Source organism: Falco naumanni, chromosome 5 (genome assembly GCF_017639655.2).
Source record: "Falco naumanni isolate bFalNau1 chromosome 5, bFalNau1.pat, whole genome shotgun sequence".
Lineage (NCBI taxonomy): Eukaryota > Metazoa > Chordata > Aves > Falconiformes > Falconidae > Falco > Falco naumanni.
Window position 1 is genome coordinate 74,845,476 of NC_054058.1, and position 21,435 is coordinate 74,866,910.

Consider the following 21,435-nt stretch of genomic DNA (forward strand, 5'->3'; position numbering starts at 1 on the left):
CAGCGGCTGTCGCTTGTTCTCCTGGCCGCAACTCGAAGCTCGCCAGCCGCTGGGGCCTTCCCTGCCGTGGGCAGAACTACTGGGCCACCGCATCCCCCCTCCTCTTCACCTCGGCCGGCCTGCGGAGCTCCAGCAGCAGGACACCGAGGGCTGCAGCCGGCGTGCGCCCGGGGGCTGCGGCGGGGCAGGGGGCTCAGCGGCCCGGAGCAGGGGGAGGCCGGCCGCCGAGCGCCTGAGGCAGCCGGGGAGCCGGCGTCGGACGGCCGGGGCTGCCCGCGCCATCTTGCCCCCAGGCGCCCCCTCTCGGCCGGGGCCGGGCCGGGGGTCGCGGGTGCCCTCGGCGGCCCGCCGGGCGCCTCCACCGCCCCCTCCGCCCCGGCCCGGGCCGCTCTCCGCCTTCTGCCGGCCGTGCCAGGCAGCCTCTCTCTCGGCCTTCACTACCGGGTCAGGCGAGGCGGGAGCGGCGAGGCAGCGCCCGCCTCGCTCCGGCACCGACAGCCCTCCTCCTCCTCCTCGCCATCCTCCTCCTCCTCCTCCCCCTCCTCCCCCCGCCGCGGCCGTCCCTCCCTCCCGCCCGCCCTCCCCGCTGCCAGTTTCTCTACAACTAGTACATCCAGGCACAGACAGGGTCCCGGCCGCTGCGGCTGCCATGGATATCAGCTAAAGCCGGCCGGAGAGGGCAGAGAGAGGCGCTCCCCGACCCAGCTGCCGAGCCCCGCGGGGCCGCCGCGCCCTCCCTCCCGCCGGCCGGCAGCAGCCGCCGCCGCTCCCCGCCCGCCCCCAGCCTGCCCCGGAGGAGCCCGGCTGCCCCGGGGAGGGGGGGGGAAGAGAGGGAGGGAGGGAAGAAGCACGGCGTACAGGGAGGGAGTCGGGCAGAGCATCCCCACGGCAATGTCCAAGGGCTTGAAGAAGAAAAGCCACTGGACGAGCCGAGTCCACGAGATTGTGATCGTGAGGAACCCGGAGGGGCAGCTGGGCTTCGAGCTGAAGGGGGGCGCCGAGAACGGGCAGTTCCCCTACCTGGGGGAGGTGAAGCCCGGCAAGGTGGCCTATGAGGGCGGCAGCAAGTTAGTGCCTGAGGAGCTCCTGCTGGAGGTGAACGAGACCCCCGTGGCCGGGCTTACCATCAGGGATGTGCTGGCCGTGATCAAGCACTGCAAGGACCCCATCCGGCTCAAGTGCGTCAAGCAAGGTAAGGCGGGGACGGGCGCCCCCCTCCGCCCCCCCCCCCCCCCCAGGGGGCTGGGGCCTGTGTTGGGGGAGTGGGGGGCACCAACTTTGTTGCTGCAGTTTGACTTTCCCCCCCTCCCCGCCGGAGCCGCCCCCTGCCCGCCGGCGGGGGGAGGATGCGAGCGGCGCTGCGCGGTACCCGCAGCCGGGCGAATTAAATGTGCGTCAGTGACAGCGCTTCGCCATGCGGCGGGAGGGGCGGGGGGGACCGCGCCGCCGGGCAGCACCCCCGGCACCCCCCGGCCGCCTCCCGCCGCGCCGGCCCCGGCCGCCTCTCCGGCGGCTGCTGCTGTCGCTGCCGGGGGACCGGGGGGGGCGGCCGGGCACGGCTGCGGAGCGGGGCTTGCCCTTGGTTGTGCTTCGCTCCGGGCGCCGCGGCTTGGGGACGGGGGCTTGCCGCTGCGCGCCCGGCCCCCGCGGGCGGTGAGGGCGGCTGTAGCAGCGCGTAAGTGTCATTAGCGGAAAAGTCATTCATTTGATCCCTGCTGACAACGATCGCTAATCCTAGGGAAACGGGGAGCTGAGGAGAAGCGGGAGGGAGAGGCAGGAAGAAACTTTTGGGAGAGGACGGGCTACTTTTGCCTCTCCTCTGTTCCTCGTTTGTTTTTCCAGCACCGTAATAGGTACAGTGCGTTTCCAGGAAAGCCAGCGGAGACGCCACGGATGCCGTTTACATGTCTGTGTCCTCTGTAAACTGCTGAGCTGGGCTGCCTGCAGCAGAAAGGCTTTCTGCTACCCTCCCCCCCCTCCCCCCAGCCTTTCTGAAGCGAGGAGCGGTGGGCTGCGCCGGGAGCCGGGCCTCGGGTGCCCCTCGGGCACGGAGGTGCCGGGCGCCCAGGGCTGAAGCACGGCTCCCCGCCGGGCAGCATCGGCCCCGGGAAACCTGGGCATTTCTGCCCGGGGAGGGTGTTAGGTGCCGTGCATCAGCGGTGCTTCTGCTCTGGAACTACAGCCGGCAGCTCAGAGGGCACGGAGGAGAGTTCCTCTGGCATTTGGTATAATTCTGTAATTGACCTGCCTGATTGTAACTGGCGGCTTACTGTTTCAAGTGTCATTCGTGCTACTTCTGGATGCTCGAAGGGTATTGCCAGTTGTTAGTTTATCCTGACACGCGAGAATCAGTAGACAGAGTTTGACTTTCACACAGGCCTTCAGAATGTACTTTACGATGGTGTCAGTTATCTACATGAGGTCAAACCTCGAAATGCTGATATGATCGGGGATTTTTCTATTTGTCCTTTTGGGTAAGTTGTGCAATACGTTGTAGATTGAATCTGGATAGCCAGGCAATGCAGGGAGACACAATACTTTGTGATAAGTGAAGATTAGAAAGGAGTATAATGGATTCTGTCTTGCAGTATAGTGTCATCTCTGGGCGGCCAAACTCCAGGAAACCTGCTCTGTAGTTTCTTATTTTTATTCATAATTCTAGTGTGAGTGGTCTTACTGTGACAGGATTCAAAAAGAAGCAGCAGTGGAAGCGTCAAGAAGATAAGGGTACATTGTTTGTTAAGTTATTTAAATTTTTATTTATTTTTTCCCCCCAGAAATCCTATAGATGCTTTACAGTAATGCCAGTTTCAGGTTATGTTCATTTACTATGTGAGACAGTCTCTGTCCCACCTCGGCAATGTTTTTCTAATGTATCTCTTTAAGTCAAAGCAATCACCGGTGATTCATTAATGTGTGCGCCCTTAATAAAGATATCTGTCATATGTGAATTAGGGACATTAGTCAGGCTTTTAGTCTGTGGATTACTGCAGGTTTCTTGAATGAGACAGAGAGGATGAATTCTAAATTGTGCCTAGTTTATATCTCTCTGAGGTGTTTCACTTCAGTATGTTAACACACTACACTTTTGATGCTCAAAAGATCCTCAAAGCACTGGTCAGGTGACTGCTTTTTTGGAAGGGACAGTTCTGCATAGATTCTTGGACTCAGAGAGCCTTCCTGGCTGGAATGATCTTTCTTGTGCTGTGGCATCCTTTACTTCTCCAAAGGGAGAGGCCACCTGCATCCAATTTCCTTTTTTTACAAAAAAGTCAATGGTTTGTGTATTTTATCACCTGACTAATCCTTCAGTGTAATTCAGTCTAATCTCTGCACCCCTTGGTTACAAAGCACAGACAGCAGGCATCTACGTTACAGTAACAGATTACTATTCCCTAACAGTACTTTGCAGCAGTGTGTAGGAGAGAAAAAGCTGGGCAACAAAATCTTTCTATGTTTTTGTAACTTTTGTTCTCTTTTTAATTGTAAAACACCTTTAGTGGGCTGGAACAAGGTTAGTGACTCCATTATCATTGTTTCCGCATAATTTATCAATGATAACTCTGTAAATTAGAATAGCATGACCTTGAATGCACCATGTGACTGTAGTTGCTTCTTCAGTGCTGCCTAGGAATGAAGTCAGAGAGAATTGTGGAGGTAGGACACGACTATTTATAATTTGATGCTGAAGAGACTCTGAGTATTTCTCTTGTTTGAAAGTTTTGATAACTCAGCAGTGAAAATTCACTTGTAGATTAAATCAGGGAATGGCTGATTCAGTTTACAGGAATTAGCTTAGCTTTTTTGAAGTACAGAAAATAAAGGTGCTTTCATGATTTTCCGTTACATTGTGCTTGATTAAACACCCTCCTCTTTGCAATAATGAAATACTTCATCTTTTATCATGTTGCAAGGTAAAATATTTATTTTTTAAAAAGTCCAATGGAATATTGCTGTTTTATGTGAGCTGAACGTCTTAAGCTAAAAATACTAACTTTGAAAAAAAAAATCATACAATGTGGGAGGTGCTGTATATTATCAGGAGGAGTAATCATGAGAATCTAATTAGCAGTTCCACGATATGATCTGACGTAGAACTGTCCTAAGTATGACACCCAATAAATGAGGATTTAATGCAGGAAATTATTGCCTGGTTTTGCATGGGGAGAAAAGATTGTAAGAAGCTATTATTATTACTACTACTACTATTATTATGTTGATCTGAATTGTAAGAGTTCACAGAGAATGGAGACTGTTTCCTGTTTGGGGTTTTTTTGTTAGTTTTTTGGGGGGTTTTTTTGGTTGGTTTTTTTTTTTTTTTTTTTGTGAGCCACTTAACTGTGCTACTGTTGGCAGAATCCGAGAGATTCTCTTGAAACACATAGGGTGAAATCTTGGCCCAGATGAAGTCAATGGCAAAGCTGGCCTTGACATCAAATGAAGAAGGCAGGATTTCCTCTGTAAAGTCCTATGCTTTTTTGAATATATACCCTTTCCATGGGAGAACTTTGTAAAGCAGTCAGAGTACTTGGGCATATTTGTAAATGTTATGCATTGTGACCTTCACTCTGGTGAAGAAAGAAGCCTGACTGTTTCTGAGAGAAATACTTCTGAATTTCACATGTGATTGTTTTTACATGCAGAACAGTTTAGATTAAGTACTATCATCTTCCCACAGATGCACAGATGCGTAGTTGTAAAAAGTAGCGATGTGTTAAGGAAAGGCATCCTAATTTGGATAAGCAGTCACACGGGGAAGAGTCATGTGAGGAGCAATGTTGTCTGCAGTTCCACTCTCGAACAGATCACTGCTGTCTCAGATCCACACTGTCTTTCTGCAGTAATTCCCATCAGTAGGTGATGATGTGCAGGGCCATGATGTGCACAGACTCCAGTACAGCTTTGCTTTTAATTTGAAGGGTTGCAGGAACATCCCACTCAGTCATACTGCATGAACCAGGATCTTTATTCTTTTCATAGAGTTATAAACTTCCACAGATGCCCTCTGCAGAATCCCAATGGACAGTATGAAAACATGGATTTCAGAACTCAGGAGCGCTGCACCGGATTTTGTCCTGCTGCCTGACACACTTCTTCCTCCAGGAAAATGATTTGGACATACTAAGTAACCAGGTCATCTGATTAACTGAGCAATTTAATTTACTTTTGGAAGTATTTAGTGGTATGACCATATGAAATATGAATAACATTGATACTTTATATTGACACTTTCTAATGTCACTGATTGGACTTTAAGTCATCTGACTTTGAACTTCAACCCACGATGCTTTAGTTCCTTATGCAAAAAGGCAATTAGTACATGTAAGGAGAGACTTAAAACCAGATTTACTTTCTGAGTCTAATCATTTAGTGGGCAGTAAGCATACGCTATAATGTTTTGCCGACTATAGATGGACTTGGGCATATCTGCAAGTGCTTTCCCAGTCAGGAGAAGATTTGGACCCTTGTTAGGATGGATACAAGAGTCACCAAGTATGGGCAGACTGCAGGCCTGCATCCTCTGCATCCTATTCCTGGTAGTGGAGACAGTGGTTTCCCAGCCAAGAGTAAAAGGGCAGGACAGGCCTGTCCTGGCACCCAGTGATTTGTGGCTCAGGGTTTTAGTAGCCTTCTAGTGGGTTTGTTGTTGGTTGTTTTTTTTTCCTTAATGAGTTCATCCATGAAATTTGCAATTAAAACCTAGCTTGCCGTTAACTTTTTTTCTTTAAAAATCTGTGACAAGCCTTTCAACAGAGAAGTACAGGAATGTGTTGGTTTTCCACAGTTTTTCCCTGCACATGTAAATACCATGTCAGCTAGTTAAAATGTTACCATTTTCATACGGACTTTTTCATACACATATTCTTATGTATAGTTATATTTTAAGAAATTTCTTTGGTTATTTAAGTTCATCAATAATTCTCTTCTGCATTCATTAAAATACACTGTGCACAGATGTCTTTTTGTGGTTTTTCTTCCTGGGTATCATTATATACTATCTTCCAAGATGTGGATGTTGGATAAAATTTTCTTCACCAATATAAAGAACAATATTTTACAGTAGGAAGCTGCATGATTTTCCTGAACAAAAAAAATATTACAAGGGCCTTGCAAAAACCAAACCCAAAGAATTATGAAAACCTGCATGGTTGCACTTGTGGTATGTAATGAAAAGATGGTCTTTGACAATCAATTGTACTTCAGACCTACTCCTTTTTCCTAACTTGTGCTCCTTAGAATCTTACCAACTCTAGAAATTAAATTCAGAGTTCTCTTTTTTGCCATTACTTTATGTCATTCATATGCTTGTCCATCTTAATTTAAAGACCATTGAAGCTGACTTCTGACTCATGTAGCTGGTGATTTATTCTTCAGCTCTTCCAGAAAGATTGTGATGTTTCACGTCGGGAACTCTGTGTGTTCACTGGCAGTAGAATTATATTCATCAGTCTTATTCCTTCTCTGGGAATTACAAATGTGCCATTAAAGGACGAGGCCATGACTTTGTTAGTGCATCATTTCCTTGAAGAAATGAAATAATTGAGTGCTCTGCTTAGTTCTGTTGAATTGCATATGGTAAAGTTCATCTCACACTAACACTTGCCCATCTGTTGATACTGTTGACATCAAAGGAAGGTACTGGTATGAGGTCTGCGTCTGACTTACTGTATGCATCTTGTAACCTCACCTGCATTAATTCAGCATTTCATGAAATACACGGATTCTGAGCTTTTGCTTTCAGTGTTCATGATCTTCTCCTTGCTCCTTATAGATGAGAAGCTCCTTTTATGACATGAAAGAATTGATAAATTATTCATCTACATTTTTTTGTGTACAAGAAGTGGTGTATGCATGGAAAATGTGCTCCTTCAGAAGGGATTTATGTGAGGAGGTGGTCATAACTGTGATTTAGAAAGGATGATGGAGAGGAAAGTGCTGCAGTAGTTGTAGAAGCAGATGTTTCTTGTTCTTCTCCTCATAGTGGTATAAACAAAAAAAGGGAAACTTTGTGCTGGAGAGCATCAAGCCAAGGGTCAAAGGACATAGTGCTGTTGCTTGAGTATGTTAATGTTCTGGAAGTATTTTTTTTTTCTTCCATACATACAATACATCTTTATGAATATATGAGTATACATAGACATCTATTTTTTTTGAGTTATGTGTAGGACTTTTTACATTGAGAGTGTGTAAGACTGTGTAATATTGCTATGCAATAATATATAGTGATATGTGTGGGCTACAGTACTAACCTAGAATATTTTTTCATACGAGTTTTGATGCATATGTATATGTATCTGATAGTTACAATGAACCTTTTCACTCTGGTGGCCAAGCAATGTGCAGTATGGCACAGTATTCTGCAGCGGGAAGTAAAATGATGGTAAACTTTAGAATGTTTGCCTGCCCAAGCAGGCGTAGTCTGTAGCGCAGAGTTTGAAGGTATTGATTTCTTTTGTTGCTGAATGTCATTGCAATGCTGGCTTTAACTGAATTTTCTAAAATCAGGGGGGCTGTGATCCCGACAGCCTCTCTTCAGCACACCTAATTTGTTACAAACCAGCTTTCTTTCAGCCTTATGGAAATCTATCCAGTAAAAAGGAGCAATAGTTTTGCTGGCCATTTCTATAGCTTTCTGACTGTAGGCTGAAGCTACCATAATGGAAAATAGGATGGCAGATCGAAGGAAGAGAAAAGAAAGGGAGTGAAAGTCTTTACTAAAAATGAATATTATTTAGTGTTCCTAAACTGGACAGAAATCCTTATTGGTAATTGATAATCTCTAAAACAGTACTTACGATTTGAATGTTCTTTTAACATTAGCCTAAAATGTCTTATTTATTAAAACCTATCCATAATTTGGAAACTTCACTAGAATCTCAGTTGACAAAAGGCTGTTTGTGTGTATCTGCCCTGTATTTACCCTTTTTACAGTGTGTAAATGAACCACAAACGCATTATTTCTGGACTCTCGGTCAGCGCATGCAGAGTGCTAGGATCCAGAGAGTTTAATCAAAAGGTATGTTGCTGTCAACACAGCACTTCCAGGTGTCTTCTCATTCATATATTGTTATGATTAGCGATATATGAATAATGCTGTTTCACTCTGCTTATCAGCTTCAGACGTTTCTCCTGCACGTCTTTGATTATTTCCACAATGCAGGAAGTCCAGAAAAAGGAAAGTAAGACAAGGAACAAAACAGAGATAGTAAAATGTGGGAAAGAAAGCCCCAGGAAAAAAAATCAGACATTAATAAACAAAATCATTAATAAACTAAAATATTACCAGTTTTAGTAATCACATGTTGTGTCATATTCAAGAGAGACTGTACAGCCCTGGGGAGATTCTCCAGTGGAGCCAAAAGTCAGCACGGGGAATGTGCATTTCTTAGGTCTGTCTTAGTTCCTCAAAATATGTAGAAATCATAGAATCATTTAGGTTGGAAAAGACCTTTAAGATCATCAAGTCCAACCGTTAACCCAGGACTGCCAAGCCTACCACTAAACCATGTCCTGAAGTGCCACATCTACGTATCTTTTAAACACCTCCAGGGATGGTGACAACCACCTCCCTGGGCAGCCTGTTCCAATGGTTGACAGCCCTTTCAGGGAAGAAGTTTTTCTTGATATCCAATCTTAACCTCCCCTGGTGCAACTTGAGGCCATTGCCTCTTGTCCAATTTCTTGTTATCTGGGAGAAGAGACCGACCCCCCAGCTGCCTCCAACCTCCTGTCAGGGAGCTGCAGAGAGCAGTAAGGTCCCCCCTGAGCCCCCTCCTCTCCAGGCTGAACAGCCCCAGGTCCCCCAGCTGCTCCTCACCAGACTTGTGCCCCAGACCCTTCACCAGCTGCGTTGCCCCTCTCTGGATGTGCTCCAGCCCCTCAACGTCCCTCCTGAAGTGAGGGGCCCAAAGCTGAGCCCCGTGTCCGAGGTGCGGCCTCACCAGTGCCCAGTGCAGGGGGACGGTCACTGCCCTGGCCCTGCTGGCCACACTGTTTCAGATACCAGCCAGGACGCTGCTGGCCTTCTGCCCCCCCGGGCACACGGCTGGCTCCTGCCCAGGGCTGTCACCCAGCCCCCCCAGGCCCTTCCCCCAGGCAGTTCCCAGCCCCCTGCCCCAGCCCGTCGCGCTGCGTGGGGCTGGTGTGACCCAGGGGCAGGACCCGGCACTGAGCCCTGTTGAACCTCCTACAAGTGGCCTCGGCCCATCGGCCCGGCCTGCCCAGCCCCCTCTGCAGAGCCCCCTGCCCTCCCGCAGGTCAGCGCTGCCCCCAGCTCGGTGTCACCTGCAAACCGACCGAGGGCGCACTCGGTCCCCTCGTCCAGACCGTTGATGAAGACATTGAACAGGGCTGGCCCCAGCACGGAGCCCTGAACAGCACCTGTGACCGGCCGCCAGCAGGATGTAACCCCGTTCCCCACCGCTCTGGGCTCGGCCATCCAGCCGGCTTCTGACCCAGCAGAGTGCACCCGCCTGAGCCATGAGCAGCCAGATTCTCCAGGAGAATGCTGGGCTGCAGCTGGCTCTCTGCAATACCCACAGTTGACTTACTGCCATGAAGAAACCAGAATTTCTTCTTTAGCTGAAATCACAAGTTCTTAATGTATCTGTTTCTGTCCCAAGTTCTCATCAAAGTAAGGCGAAATAATGGTGCCCCCTGAGAAGTGGGGGAGAAACACATATTTGTGTTGGCTGACACCTGTTTGTGTAGGATGACTTCCGTATGTGTGTGACAATCCTAGAGAAGCGGAGATTTACCAGGTAGTGTTTAGTTACCATCACCCCAGAACTGCATTCAGGGTCCCTTGCTGCTGAGGAGGCACCTTGTCCTCCCTGGCTCCCTTTCTGCACCCTCGTTCTCTGGTACCAAAACAGCTGTCAGGTGTCACTGACCCTCGGAAGTAGTGTTGGCCTACAAACGCCATGTAACTTCTGTGCCTTTCCTTTCCGACCTCTGATCTTGAGAAACAAGGGTTACAGTTCAGGTGTTCAAGACCATGTGAAAATGGAATTAAAAACCGAGCACGCATGTGTTTTATGGTTTGCAGACAAAACAGGATGGCTATGTCCACTACCAGGAAAAATCCATAGGTGAAATAATGCCTTTTTACATTTCTGTATCACATTTTTTTCTGACTCTCCTGACTCATCCTTGGTTCAGATCAGTGTACTTCAAGGAGTTCCCCCTGTACCTTTTCTTCCTTACAGACCATGGAGCCCTACCTGCTGCCAGTGTCCTTTCTCACCCGATCTGCGGCTTTTCTGCTATTTGAGCATCTTTGTTCAGGGCTTCCCATGACCGTGAAATTCACCTTGACCCTTTCAAGTAGTGCATCTTTCAGGTCTGACATTAGTACCAACTAGTTTATTCTGCCACTGAGGTATTTCTACCCTCTATGCTTGAATTTACTTCAGAAAGTGTGCAGAAACTTGTTTTGGCCCAGAATTTTGGCATTCCATGATTCCAGATCATTCCTGTTCTGATGGGAGCAAGCCTGGTATAACAATCTCCCATTGTCCCTGGTCTGGGAGATATGTGACACAGCCTTGACAACATATGGTAGACTCTATAGCCAGTGATGGCAGTCATTTCATTGAATATCCAGAATTATTGAATTGTTCACAGAGTCCCCAGATTATTACACTGGGGGCCAGGATTTTACTTTGGAAGTCTGTTAGGTCAGGCTCGGAGGAAAAAATTGAGATCACTCACTCTGCAGAGTTATAGCGTGTTTGTTTTTTTAAAAAAAACTCAGATTAGATTAAATACTCCGTCCTCAGTATGCAGAAAAGAAGGAAAAAAAATCAAAGTATTTTTTACAGTTATAGTAGTGCTGATAGATTCGCTATAAATAGCAGAACCAACTGGAAAATAATAGTAGGAACATAATGAGAAAAATTTTCTACAATGTATACTAGGAAGTAAATTGTCTAGCTGTGTTAATGTAACATCGTTATTCCAGAGTGGAAATCCTTCCTGGAAACAGGTAACAGTTGCCTTTTATTACTTATCTATTTAATCTTGGTATCTTCAAATCTCACATTGTCCTTGCCTTTATCAGAATGAAATGTGGCATATGATTTGTTAAATTGCACATTTTATGGTGGTTTTTTTTAATAAAAATATTCTTCCAGCTTTGTTTTCTTCATGGCAATCATTAATTAATCTGCATGTTTCTGCTAAAATATATTTATTTCATAAAACTACACCTAACTCGTGCTACAGAAGCTGAAAGGAAACAAAATTAGGGCATCAGTGTCATTCCAGGACATCCATTTCACATGTAAGTTCTTACAACACACACATTTTTTGTTTGCTTGGTTTTAAACTCAGATTGAAAACTGAGGGATGGTACTATTTTTACAGTGTATGAGTTACGCTGCTTAGTTTCTAATGTGTTGCATTCACAGTGGCTTGTTCTTTAACTGGTATGAAATGAAATGGCTGGTTTAGTTTCTGTTGTTTACTTGCTAAGTCCTTCTTTGTGCTAAACCTGCATTAATAAATGTCACGTAAGCCTTTCTTACGCTTCCAGAATGGTATGTTAGTATAAACAAGGATTGATCCCATTATATTTTAATTCTCTGCCCTTACATTTTTATAAGAACAGCATTTTATATTTAAAATAGTTGTAGAAGGCTGTTGCAAACATATAAGGTGCTCCCAGCACTGAAGTGCTGTCCGGGGGGAGTGGGAAAGGCAGCTCAGCTCTTGTAGCAGATTGAGGCAGGAGGTGAACACTTCAATTTAAACTATAGTGCACTTTGGTTAGCTAAAGTGTAATTATCCCCTCAAACTACCTGCACAGCCACTATGCCATTCTTCGGTAAAACTCTCCTTGCAGCTCAGATCCGCTGAGATGCCTGCTCTGCACTTGACAGTACTGGGTGGTGAGCTCATTATATTGACAGTGATTGTTTTTGCTGGTATGTCTGATTTCTCTTTCCATGTGGGTTTCTTAGGTCTGCCTGTTGTCTGATGCATAAAGTCTGAAACCTTTTGGTGAGAGAAACTGCCTTTTTGTTATAGCAACTAGCATGACAATTGCAAGTTGGGAGTCTTTGTTTTCTATGGCAACGTAAGGAAGTATTCACATTAAGTTCAGAGTTAGCCGTAATGACTTTCTTGGTAATAGTTATTGAAAGTATTGTGTATCATAGCATAGGATCCGTAACTCAAATTGACAATATTTCAGTCTTGGTGATAGAGCTGTAAAGTGGATACTTGAGCAAGATGATTTAAGAGAAACTACCAAGTTACGACGAACGTGGAGCTTCTGGTGTTGGTAGCCCTGGTCTGTTCTCTCGTGGTCTTTCCATTACAGCTGCTGTCAGAGAAGCCTGTTCAGAAATCCTTAGCTATTCCGTCTACAGAGAATAAATTTCCCAAGTAATTTAGTTTTTCTTTTCATCTGCTCCATTTACTTGTGGAAGAACATTTTCCCCCTATAAACTTCTAGAAGAATTACTGGAATTTCTGATAAGCCAGTAAAAAGAGTTTTTTTCAACAGTCACTCTATTTGGTAATTTTCCAGTAAAAATAGCATAAAAGATTTCAGGAAAAGGATGCATCACAGGACTGGAGGTTTTGTTGGGAAAATAAAGTAAAATCAAGATGTTGGGTTTTCTTAATTAAAATTAAAAGTCACTGAGATATTAATTAAAAGGTCTGGATTCATATTTATGCTGTTTTGATGTCATGCCTGTGGTACTTATGTACTGAAATACTCTTCAGAACAGATGAACCCATAAAATTTAAAAATGTCTCCCTTAAATATGTGTGAAATATTGTAGGGTTTTGTGTACAGCTAATCTGACTTGCAGAAGTATAACAGCTGCTTTGCCTTGATAAGGATTAATGCCAGTGTATGTGTTTTAAGGGTAGTAAAATTAATGTTTCTGAATGTAAAAGTTGGGGAAACTGAAGATTTTTTTTTGCATACCTGAGAAAGTACCTCTTAGGAAATTTAGCAGGTCCAGTTGGGATCCAATAGTGTTCTTTCAGGTCAATGTTAAGTAGATTTCCAGAAAGCAGTAAGAAACTTTCTCACCGATTGCTGCAGGAATTGGTTGCAGTCAGCTGCAGAATTCCTCCCTCCGTATCTGCAGGATGCTGCTGGGAAAGAGATTTGCAGCTGAGACATTAAAACAGAAGTCTTCACAGGTATCCCTCTAGACATTAATATTACTGTTGTTATTAAACTATCTGAATAGCTTCCAGATTGTAAAAATCCTTTACAAAAACAGCTTATTCAGACTTCTCCAACAGGGTATTACCTTTGGTGTCCTCACTAACCTTTGTGAATTTCAGTATGGGGAGGGAAACTGAGGCTGTGCAAAAACTTCCTCACATCTCTGGTGTCTTGATCTAGGCTATGAGATCCTGTTCTTAAAAACTCTTGGGAAATTGCAGTTTCACAATTGCAGTGAAATTTTCACTGTGCAATGTATTTTCATCGTGTGTGCTGTCTTTTTATGTTGTTGGGGTTTTTTTTTTGTTTTGTTTGTTGTTTTTGTTTTTTAAGTTATTTGAAGCCTTTCTAGCTTTTTAGAGGGGATCTGTCAAAATATGGATGGTTTATCAATAGAACTGGCACTGTATTTCTCTAATGTGATTGCTTAGTTTCTACTTTTTATTCTTTAAAAAATTAAGCTCTTAAAACATGTATGTTATTATTAGTCTATCATGACAACTAAAATCAGATCCCATGGAGACAGGTACTACAAGCTGGCAGTGAGAAACAGTCACTGCCCCAGAGGGTTTATGAAGGCTAATTAGAGACAGTGGATGGGTAGGAAGAGACAGAACCGCACAGTGGTGAAATGACTTGCCAAAAAATCTCAGATCAGTCAATAACAGGTGAAGAACCCTGCAATGTAATTTAAAAGTCTGTGCAAGCAGTACTGTATCCAAGTACAGGCACACAAACTGCAAAAAAACCCCCTCTCCTGTTCAATGAGGGTTTCTATTGATTGCTTGAGTAAAATATTTTTATAGGTATTTATTTTAAATCACATGACAAATCCCGTGTAAAGCAGAAGCTTTGTCAATAACAAAGAAGCACAAGCATGCCAAGGTCTGTACAGAGGAGAGAGAGTGATGGAGTGTTGTCTCCTAACATAAAATGCATTTCAGAGATACATTGGAAGCGGTAAAGTGTAGGAAACCAAAGTAACATGCATTTATATATCTTAATGTGATATTTATGTTTGTTTGCAGTGCTAATTGAACATGTAGGTACATCAACCACACTGTATGAGACATTACAATTCTTCTGGCCTGTTAAAGCCACTGCCTGATGAGTGGCAAATCATAAATAATTTTTTGGGGGTGTTTCTGGGGTGTTTATTCCACCCCCCCCACCCCCCCCTTTTCTTTTTGTTTTAAAAAACTTCCTCATTTGTTTTGGAAATATGAGAATTCCTAAAAAATGTTACCGCAGGCCAAGTTTGGTTTGCCAAGTGACACATACAAAATAGTAATGAAAAAAACAGTAGGAGCATCTCACAGTGCTGAGGGAGTTAGCTCGGCTTCTCCGGGTGGTGGCTTCTTTCAGAGTCCTGATGGTGCCGGGTTTTTACCCAGACTGAGTGGGGCTGTTGGCAGAATCCTAGATTTAGCCCAACTTGCAAAAAGTGAGGGCTAGGGTTCAGAGTTGTCAGGTGACATCTCTCCAAATTCGTGAGGAATCGTGGAGAAGTGAGGCTGCCCTGATGTTATGAGGATATCTGGCACTCCTAGGCAGGGCTCTGTGGAGGCTGTTTGAATCGCAGTGACCCCAAGGGTTACACTTTCTGGTTCTGTGCTTTTGTCCCTCCGCGGAGAGCTGTTGGTCCCTTTCTGTGCTTCTGCATCCTTCTCTTTGGCATCGATTTCTCATTTCTCACTGGAAACTCTTCCCTCCCGCTCCCCTTGGAGAGGCTGGCAGAAAGGAAAGGGTGGGGAGACTCCCTAGCACTTACCCAGTGTGAGGAATCTCTGCCTGAGCTGCTGGAGTACGTTTCACTGTGAGGACCCCCTAGAAGGTCTTCGTGCCCTCCTCTTCCAGTGCCTAGGGCTTGTGCAGAGTTAAAGAGATGACCAGTGAGGGGTCAGAGTTGGATTTTGCCTTGTACAAGCAATAAGTCTTAGATGTTGCCAAATCTACCCTCCTTTTTCAGGAGAAAGGTGCTGTGTAACATGAAGGATGACATCCAGCTGAGGTTCTGCAACCCTATTTTTACTCCCTTTTAAAGTACCACAGAAAATCTAAGTCCTTTAAATAAAACTGGCACGAGCCAGTGCAGCACATTATGGACACCTGAGCTGGTGAAAAAGAAAGTCATGTGTTTGCCGCACAGCACCCTTCATTGTGTAGTTAGCCTGATAGGACTTTGGTCCTGAAGTTGACCATAAGCACACGGTTGCGCTGCATTTGCATTATTAATTTTTCGAGGTGTTTTACAGGTGAAGTCATTTATAGGGCTAAGGACGAAGGAAACCTTGAAAAGCTGACCTCTCTGGCCAGGAAAAGGGCAGCTGGTTTGCAGTGCCTGGCGATACTGTGCAACAATTTGCTGCAGATGTGTGTGATATTCAGTGCAGCCAGTATCACCAGGGAGTAGGTGAGATGAGCTGGATTTTGGCTGGGGTACCAAAGTTAACAGTCCATACTCCTGCAAAGAAAAGGTCCAAGCTGTACTTGATGGAATAGCGCTGAGATCATTCTTCTTCCAGGACCATGACCAGCTTCAGTGTCCTGAATTCAGCCAATGATGGGGTGTTCAGGCATGCCGAGTGTCCTCATATCAGGAGAGGAAAATACCTCTGTTTGAAGGGTGCTGGGGTCACCCTGCACTGGAGAACACTTGAGTTTTTTCTTCTGCATGTGTGTGTCTCCCACTGTCATCAGAAGGATGGCATAGCTGAACCTGCACAGAGTGCTGGACCCAGCCACATCCCAAAACAGATGAGTGAGTAATGGATAGTTATCTGGGTGTTAGGGGACCTGAGCTTTCCCTCTGTGAATGTCATATGGGGCACCACAAAGGTGTCCTTGAAGATGCCTTGCAAGCAGGTAACCTGAATGGGCTCCTCATCAGGCTTGGAGGCTGTCCCATGGAGCAGGTCTGTAATCTCCAGTGACCCTCAGTGTGGGATCTATGCTTGGGTAGGAATTCCTCAACTAATATTTGAAAAATTTCCTTCTTTATCCAGTTTTATTTTTTAAAAGCAGAAAATGAAACCAAATACCAACCTTAAGGGTTTTTGTTTGTTTTTTTGTTTTTTTTAAGCAGAATCCTTGTTTTCTGACCAGTCTTTCTCAGCTCGGTTGTATCTGTCTTAACTCGAGAGCAAGTGCTCCCTGCCAAATTGCTTGGACACAGGCTATGCAAAGGAGTGCCATCTACTCCATCACCAACTAGTTGCAGCTTTTAAGTTCTTGTTTGGAAGCCTTCCTAGCAGGAGCCAACTACATCACATCATGTTTATCTTCTAAGATCAGATGGATCACAGAACTAGTGCAGCATTGCACAGAGTCAAAAGTTTATGCACATGTTTATTCATGTTTTGCTCAAAAACAGTGTTGTGTGTTAGTGCTGAGAGGCAAGTTCTGATCAAATCCAGGAACAGCCTAGCCTCTGTGTCTCTATAGCATTTCTTAATATTTTTTTTTTTGTCCCCTTAGGCTGGCAGTCACAGATACTGCTGTCTCCTGAAAACAGCCTGCAGTTAGGCAGGGTGGACCTGCAATGTGTGTTTTGCACAGGAGTTGTTCAGAGGGGCAGCAGAAAAGAGAGGGGAAAAAAACCCCAACTGAGTTGATTCACCCAAATCTGCAAGTCAGGAGTCCCTCTTTACATTTTAGATTCTGGGTTGTTTTTTTTTTTTTTTTTTTTTCATATTTTTCTGTTGTGAAGAGTATATCTGTTAAATTTGCAATAATTCTTTTCTAAATCAAATGGCTACATCTTATTATAAAGAATAGGTGACCTTACAAGTATCAGACTTTTTTCTCACCCCTTTTTTCCCCCCTTGCGGCTCTAACCTGTGCACTGCAAGGGCTGTTTCACTGTTTGGAACATTTTGAATTTTATGTAAAACATATCTTCAAAAGGAAAAGGGACCTGTAGCAGAGAGGCTCCATCTTTAGGACCTGAAGGTGTTTCACACATTTGGGGCTTTGTATAAGCAGCAAAGAAACCCCTACGTTTGGAAAATGAAATAATAAATTTGATTAACAATTATTAATATAATTTGATTAACAATATTATATGTCAGATAACTTGAGAATTTGGCTTTGAGGGGCTAGAAACTGCAGATTTCTCAGAGAGCATAAATTGCAGGTGTTCTGTAGCTTTCAGGGTGAGACACACATTTTTGTACGTCTGAGCCAACTGGAGCTGCCAGTGCTGAACAGCCCAGCAGCTGGCCCAGCTGGAAGCGGCTGTCATCCCCAGAAATGCTTCACGAGCCTGCTGGAGCCTGCTCCTAGTTCCCCTCGGAGCAGCCTGCTTCCAGTGCCATCCTAACATAACACAGTATCTTCTGACTGTTCCTTCGGCTTATTTTCCTTTGAAAAAAAGTTTGTCTGTGAACTATCAGCTGGGTGTCATGTTTGCTTGCAAAACACCTGCAACAACACATAATTTTTGCTTTGCTTATGTCAAACAAGACAGCCAAGAATTACATGCCCATGCTGACTTACGCTGTACAGGTTGGAATTACATTGGAAATGCATGAATTTCACGTCTTGCTGAGCTTTGCTTTATTTTCATGTGCCAATATCAACTACTTGGGGCAATTTTCTATCAGTATTATCAAGTTCACAGTACAGCGTGGAATATTTTGTGTTTCTCTTGTAGGAGAATTGCCAATCAACTGTTCGTAGATCTTGCATTTCCATGTTTTAGAGCTATGTTTTAAAGGTTTATAATTGAGTTTTGCTTACTAAAGCTGTCTGCAAGCAATGCCTGTAATTTGTTTTTGTCTTAGAACTGTTTAGGAAACAAGGAAATTTTGAATTGTCTTGGGTTTTTTTCAGAAAGGTTTGCAAACTATTTCTGTAATTGCTTATTATAAATGCAAAGAATAATCTGGCCGGCAAAGAAAGGTAAGGAACGAGGGGAAAAAAAGAGGTAGAGGTGGAAGACAGTGCTAAATAATTCCATCCAGTTGCTTAACAGGCTACAGAGATTTGTTGGCCTGCAGTGCTGGTGCTACTGCCTGAGAATTTCCATCTTTTCAGATTACATACCCCAGCACAGGACTCTTCAGGGTGTTTTTGTTGTTTTTTTTAGAAAAGGACAGTATCTAATGTAAGAGCTGTGAATTCTCAGTGGGAAGCGGAGATGTCCTGCCTTCGGAGCCCTGGCTCCAATGGACGGGAAGAGCTGGTGCTATAGCCCAGCCCAAGAAATGGGAGAGACCTGGAGCTACTGCCCTAGCGTTGGGTACAGGAGGGGAGAAGGGAGGGAGGCGGCTCTCCCCAGGGAGACAATTCCAGTCCCTTGTGCTCATGCAAACCTTGGGAGATGGAGGGGAGTTGTGCTCTTAGCCCTGGGACAGCTGCCTCCCCACCATTCTTGCTGCCCATCTCCAGAGAGGAACTTTGCTTCCCTCCCCTCTCCCCTTTCCTCAAACATCCCTTTCAGCAGCGTTGGCACCTAGAGGGGGAGAATCTGCCACGGGCTTCATGCTGCATTGCCAAGAAGTGCTGCCCTGCCCTGGCTGTGCCGCCTGCACCCACCCGGCGTCGGAGCCCAGCTCCAAGGCTTTGGCTTTGTTTGGAGCCAGCCACCTTGCTGACCCCGAGGGCTCGCCCACCGCCAGGCTCCTCGCTGTGCCTGCCCCTGCCAGGCAGCATGTCCCAGGGACTTGGGTGGCACGGCAGAAGCCAGTGCTCTTGGCAGGCTCCTCCGTGGCACCTTGGGAGCAAAAGTTGACACCCAGGTATTAATGGAAGAGGCTCATCTTAACAGCTCGTTAAAGCTGTGTGTTGTCCTTCATCATGCTATATAATTCAGCCTGGTCTAAAAAAATTTTATGTGCCTCCTGAGTTTTGTGAGCCTGTGTCACAGCACTCTCCAAACTAGCCCCCTGCAACAAGGCTTTTACCACCCCATACCAGGTTAACTTCAATAAGTAGCTCCCGCACCCTGCCCCAGCACAGCCACCCATCCCACACAGGGTTTCCACAGTTCATCTACTGCCCGTGCTGTTTCTCCAGCCTCTTCAGGCCAGCCCACCCTGCTTCTTGCCTCTGCTGTGTCTGGATTCCTTCCATGTCCCGGCTCCTCTTCCAGCCAGCCTCTCCTCACCCAGGCCCCCTTCTTCTCCCAGGGCCTCTCCTACAGCCAGGGCACTCTCTCTCCTCCCTCTGCTTCTCCCAGTGCACCCTTCATCCCATGCTCCTCTTCCATACCCCTTAGAGCTATTTAACCACTTAGCAGGAACCAGCCACGGCTGCACATTATCCACCTCAGCCAACCCACCGCCCCTGAAGCCAGCCCACAGCTGTGTATTATCAGTGTTAATTAACCTGCCTTCTTTCCTCTGTAATTCCTTTACAATTCCTCTACAAATCTGTGTAACAAAAACTTTTAGAGAAACTCTGTTTAATGCATAAGTTGTTAAGTTAAAGTAACATTAAGAATTTGACTTAAACCAACAGAATCAAGAATTTCCAAATAAAACCCAAAATTTGTCTTTTCATCCAAATTTTGTTAAGCATGTTATCCATGTAAAATCTCCACTTTTTGTGATTGTTTTCAGATGTAGGGCATGCTTTCTTCACTTTATTAGTGGAAGAGGTTCAGTTTTTCTGTACTAAGTCAAAATGGACCCAGAGCAACCCCCCAGTGCTGTGTTTTTGGGTCCTTACTGGCACGTTGGAGTATGTTCAGCATCGACCAGATAAACACTTCTGCATCACCATTTTCGGTCCTGTGATTTGAAAGGAATTGTGTGCGTAATCTCACTGTGTTTCAAAGAAGTTGGAGCTCTTGGCTCTTTTCACACTTCTGGCCGGTGTTTTAAATAATGTTTATTCTATAGCTCAACTGCCAGAACACTCAATATATGAAGTATTGTGTTGTTGCTATCCATGGTGTTTAACGACTGTAGCTCCTGAAGAGCTCAGTGTTGATAAAGATACTGTCTCCAGGAGTAAAGATGTAAACACAACCCTCCAAAAAAAAAACCCCAAAACAAAAAAAGCCACCCACAAGCAAGAAAACCTATGAGAAAAAAAGAACAAACAGAAGGTGAAAATAAAAACGTACAGCATTCAGACGAGGGTTGGGAGACTCCATAATTTAAACCCATGATTAATCCATTGCAGGTGATGGGATGCTTTAAAAACCTGATGGCAGTATTTATATTGCAGCAGGGGATGTCTCTGCTGCAGCTCATCAGCCATGTGAAGGGTGAAGCAGGTGGAGGGACCCAGGGTGCCTCTGCTGAGGGAGGGCAGTGCCCGTGCGGCTGGGGGCTTCGGTGGTGGCGGTGGCGGCTGGGCGAGTGGGGGAAGGCTTGGAGGTAGGCTGCATAACCACTCCCTCTTGTACTAGGACTTTTTGAAAGCTCACTTTTGTAGTTATTTATATGCAGCTGCATATGTCAAGGGGTCTGTGTGTTATAGACATGACAGAAGAACAGCGCTTTATGATGTATCTCATTCAATACAGCGCTAAGATATGATAATGTCGGTATTGCGGTGGTTACCTGTCTTAAAGTGACAAATCTATGGGTAGTTTCAGTGTTTTCAATGAGGTTTTTGAAATGTGTGGTGAGGTAGAGTTCAAGGTATTCAAATAGATTAGGCGATGGGCAAGCAGTCAGGCTATCTGGGCTCGCTCTGGTTCTCTAGAAACCTTAACTAAATTGCTCAGTCTCTCTTAGTTCCCAAATGATAATAAAATCATATAGAGTATTAAACTAATAATAGGTTTGTTGCTCCGAAAGATGTTCTGAGTGTAACTCAATTAATAACTGTGGTGCATTTGCCTGCAATAATAGTAAGGGTAGCATATTTAATATGACTTAGAGACGTGTAATTGCGAATTATGCAATATTGACCTGATCCTTGAAAACTGTACTCTGAAAGCTGAACCAGATCTTATGTAAATATGAGATAAATGATAATGTTTTTTTCAGTTTCAGGGTGTATCTGTCTTTGTTCATTTTCTGTACATATAATGCACTGGCTCAAGATATTTCCTGTATCAGTTTTGAGACAACACTCTGATCAAGTCAGTGATCTTTTTTTACTGTGTCTTTTATTATTATTGTTATTATTATTATTATTTTATTTAGCTGCACGGCAACTATGGGCTTTTCCCTTAGCTGAGAAGTGTCATTTTTGCTGTTACTACTTTTCCAGAGGGTTAGTTTTTCTGTGCTAGCAGGGAGAGGTGTGGAGGATGCTCACTGAATGCATTACCCTTCTCCTTT

The 21,435-nt window shown here is 45.0% G+C and overlaps 1 protein-coding gene across 9 annotated transcripts in view; it reads left to right on the plus strand.

Annotated features, from left to right (window-relative positions):
- Window positions 1–602: 602 nt before the first annotated feature.
- MAGI2 (membrane associated guanylate kinase, WW and PDZ domain containing 2) overlaps window positions 603–21,435 on the plus strand; it is a 754,276-nt gene continuing 733,443 nt past the window's right edge. For 3 of the 9 annotated variants that reach the window (XM_040595992.1, XM_040595982.1, XM_040595985.1), the window contains exon 1: window positions 606–1,192. In XM_040595992.1, the coding sequence (XP_040451926.1) occupies window positions 892–1,192 (301 nt within the window). In that variant the 5' untranslated portion in view covers window positions 606–891. Of the gene's footprint in view, window positions 1,193–21,435 lie in introns of all 9 variants that reach the window. The other 6 variants (XM_040595983.1, XM_040595986.1, XM_040595987.1 and 3 more) reach the window with 3 other exon arrangements.